The sequence below is a fragment of the Terrapene carolina genome, unplaced genomic scaffold, assembly GCF_002925995.2.
Source record: "Terrapene carolina triunguis isolate 2854851 unplaced genomic scaffold, T_m_triunguis-2.0 Scaffold48073, whole genome shotgun sequence".
Lineage (NCBI taxonomy): Eukaryota > Metazoa > Chordata > Testudines > Emydidae > Terrapene > Terrapene triunguis.
In genome coordinates, this window is record NW_020712424.1 from 1 (window position 1) to 3,280 (window position 3,280).

At 54.9% G+C, this 3,280-nt stretch overlaps 1 protein-coding gene across 1 annotated transcript; it reads left to right on the forward strand.

Annotated features, from left to right (window-relative positions):
- Positions 1-391: 391 nt before the first annotated feature.
- LOC112115264 (E3 ubiquitin-protein ligase TRIM69-like) lies at positions 392-1,999 on the forward strand (the record flags this gene model as incomplete). Its single annotated transcript, XM_026646895.1, has 3 exons — positions 392-625; positions 1,224-1,293; positions 1,458-1,999. Coding segments are annotated over 3 exons (846 nt in total), but the record flags the coding sequence as incomplete, so codon positions are not given.
- Between the last annotated feature and the right edge of the window lie 1,281 nt (positions 2,000-3,280).

Here is a 3,280-nt window from a genome sequence, read left to right on the forward strand (position 1 = left end):
GACCTGGGAGCATTAGCTAGAGAAAGACCTTGGTACCCGTGTGCCTGGCAGTATTAGCCACAGCAAGTCGTTAGGTACCTGGGAATATTAGCTCTAGAAATTTGCTGGGTACTTGAGTAGCTGGAGCAATGCTAGGTACCGGGGAGTATTAGCTGTAGAAGGATGTCGGGGGGTATTAGCTCATGAAATGCTGAGTACCAGGGAGTATTAGCTGGACAGATGCTGCATCCCAGAGAGTATTAGCTATAGAAGGATACTGGGAGGTACCTGGGAGTATTAGCTCAAGGGATGCTGGGTCCCAGGGAGTATTAGCTAGAGTACCTGCAGTATTAGCTGACGAGATGCTAGAGGGTACCTGGGGGTGTTAGAGCTGTTGGCCGGTGTTTTCCAGGCGACGGTGCTCAGCCTGGAGGATCACATCTCCTCGGAGTTCGGGAAGCTGCGGGACTGGCTGGCCACCCGGGAGGAGGAGTGGCAGGATCAGCTGCGGCGGGCGGGCAGAGCCCAGCTGCGGGCGATGCAGAGGAACCTGCAGGAGCTGGCGGGGAGATGCCAGGCAGCCCAGGAGATGCTCACCGAGGCCCAGGCCCGCCTGCCCCAGCAGAACACCATGGAGTTCCTGACAGTGAGTCCAGCGCCTCCTAGAGGGGAAAGGCCCCGTCTCCCATTCCCTACACCTCTGATCCAGCCAATCCCTTACCATGGGGCCGGGTGGGAGTCGGCGCCCCCTAGAGGGGAAAGACCCCGTGTCTCATTCCCCACCCCCCTGATCCAGCCAGTCCCCCACCATGGGGCCGGATGGGAGCCGGCGCCCCCAGAGGGAAAAGACCCCGTGTCCCGTTCCCCACCCCCCTAAGCCAGCCAGTCCCCCACCATGGGGCCGGATGGGAGCCGGCGCCCCCTAGAGGGGAAAAGCCTCGTGTCCCGTTCCCCACCCCCCTGAGCCAGCCACTCCCAGCGCCCCACAGTGTCTTAAAGAGACAGAACTATACTAATTCCTTGTCTCTCTCTCTCCATGTCCGTCCCCTCACAGGACATAAAATCTTCCCTGGACTGGTAAGTCTGCCACTGCAGAAGCAGCTTCATTCCCTGATTCCCCCCACACCTCTATCCTCATTGCTCACTAACACACCCTATGGGGGGGGGGCGGTTCTTCCCTCTTACATAGGATGAAGCAGCAACCGGCTACCCCTTGTGGGCCGAATACGGGGTCCCTATCACAGACTCTGGGGCAATTCAAAGGGCCGATCCAGTATACTGCCTGGAAGGAGATGAAATCCATCCTCAACATAGGTAAGAGATGGGTTTCAGCAGGGGGCGCTCTCCCCTGGCAGTCAGGGCTGGACCCAGTGCCCCAGTGCGTCACTAGGGGGCGCTGTGCTGCAGGGAGTGGGCCGGGGGGGTTCCATGTTAAACCAAGCCTGCCCCATACCCCCCTGCTCCTTTTCCCTCCCCAGATCTCCCCCGGGTGACGCTGGATCCCGCCACGGCTCATCCCTGCCTGGTTCTCTCGGAGGATCGCACCTGGGTCCGGGACGGCCCCCTTCGCCGGCCCCTCCCCGACACTCCCGCCCGCTTCGATTTCTGCGTGGCCGTGCTGGGCGCAGGGGCGTTCGCCTCCGGGAGGCGCTACTGGGAGGTGGAGGTCGGGGAGAAGCCAGCGTGGACGCTGGGCGTGGTCCATGCCTCTGTCAGCCACAAAGGGAAGATCCATGCCTCCCCCAGCAAGGGATTCTGGGTCATTCGGCTCCGGGGCGGGGCCGAGCTCATGGCCAAGGACACGCCCCCAATGGTGCTCCACCCCCAGGCCCTGCCCCACAGGATTGGGGTGTACCTGGACTACGAAGGGGGCCAGGTTTCCTTCTATGATGCCCAGGGCATGGCCCACCTCTATACGTTCAGTGCCCGGTTTGCAGAGAGTGTGTATCCCTATTTCTGCCCCGGGCTCTACGATTCGGGGGGGAACGCTACCCCCCTGAAAATCTGCCCCTTGCCCTGAGCCAGCCAGTCCTCTGCCCTGGGGCCAGATCGGAGCCAGCGCCCCCTAGAGGGGAAAGGCCCCGTATCCCATTCCCTGTCCCCCTGAGCCAGCCAGTTCTGTGCCCTGGGGCCAGATTGCAGCCAGCGCCCCCTAGAGGGGAAAGGCCCCATGTCCCATTCCCTGCCCCCCTGAGCCATCCAGTGGCTTTATAAGCACCACCTTACACATCGAAAAAAACTCTCAAACCCATTGTGACGGTGCTGCCCGTGGGAGCCAGCTGAGGTCACTCAATCAGGGTGAACTGCAAACAGAACAGGGCAGACAAACCCCAAACGCTGGTGGTTATTCCAATACTTAGATTTACCAACCGGCCCAAAACAGCTTCTATAGGACCTCACTGGTTACGCAGAAGTCCAAACAACGCAGTTCCCTTAAAGTGCCCAGCCTCAGGCCTCCATCCTGACACACCTGTCAGATATGATGATGATTACTGAAAATCTTATCTCATCATATGAAAGAAAAGGTTCTTCCAACCCCAAAGGATCAGTCATATACCCAGGTTCAATGATAACTTAGATCTTATCCAAAATACACGCTATAGCCAATTCTTATTAACTAAGCTAAAATTCATTAAACAAGAAAAGCGAGAGAGTGTTGGTTAAAAGATCAATATACAGACAGACTTGAATTCAATTCTTGAGGTTCAGATACAGCAGAGGTGAGCTTGTAGTTGACAAAAGTCCTTTTAGAAATAGTCCATAGGTTATAGTCCAATGTCCATATTCAGGGTGGCTCCAGTCAATGACTGGGGATCTCAATCCTTGTGGCTTAAGGTTTCCCCCTCTTGAAACCCAAAGCAGATCTGAGATGAAGAAGGATCGTGTCTCCGGGTTCTTATACATTTCCAGCAGCCTTTCGGCCTGAGAAAACAATAGGCTTAATTCTCCTTCCAAACATCACGGCACTTAGCACAGGGTAATGTATCCATTAAACAGTTCCAATACAGGTTACCACAACCTTCAAAGAGACATAGAGACAATAATACTATTTCACTCAAGTATCATTATAAATGTTAATATTCCTTTTTTGATCTTTGAATTAAAGTTATAGCAATAGACAAGACTTGTTTGCTTACATCACAAGACCTGAGCAAACATCTACCCTTGAGATCTCTAACAATGCAGACTTGCATTTCAAAGCTCTATTCATTTACATATCTTCCTAACCAGTCCTTAAGGTTCACTTATGGGTCAGGTCAGTCTGAGTTAATTAACTCTTTCTGGCCCTGTCACCTTCCAA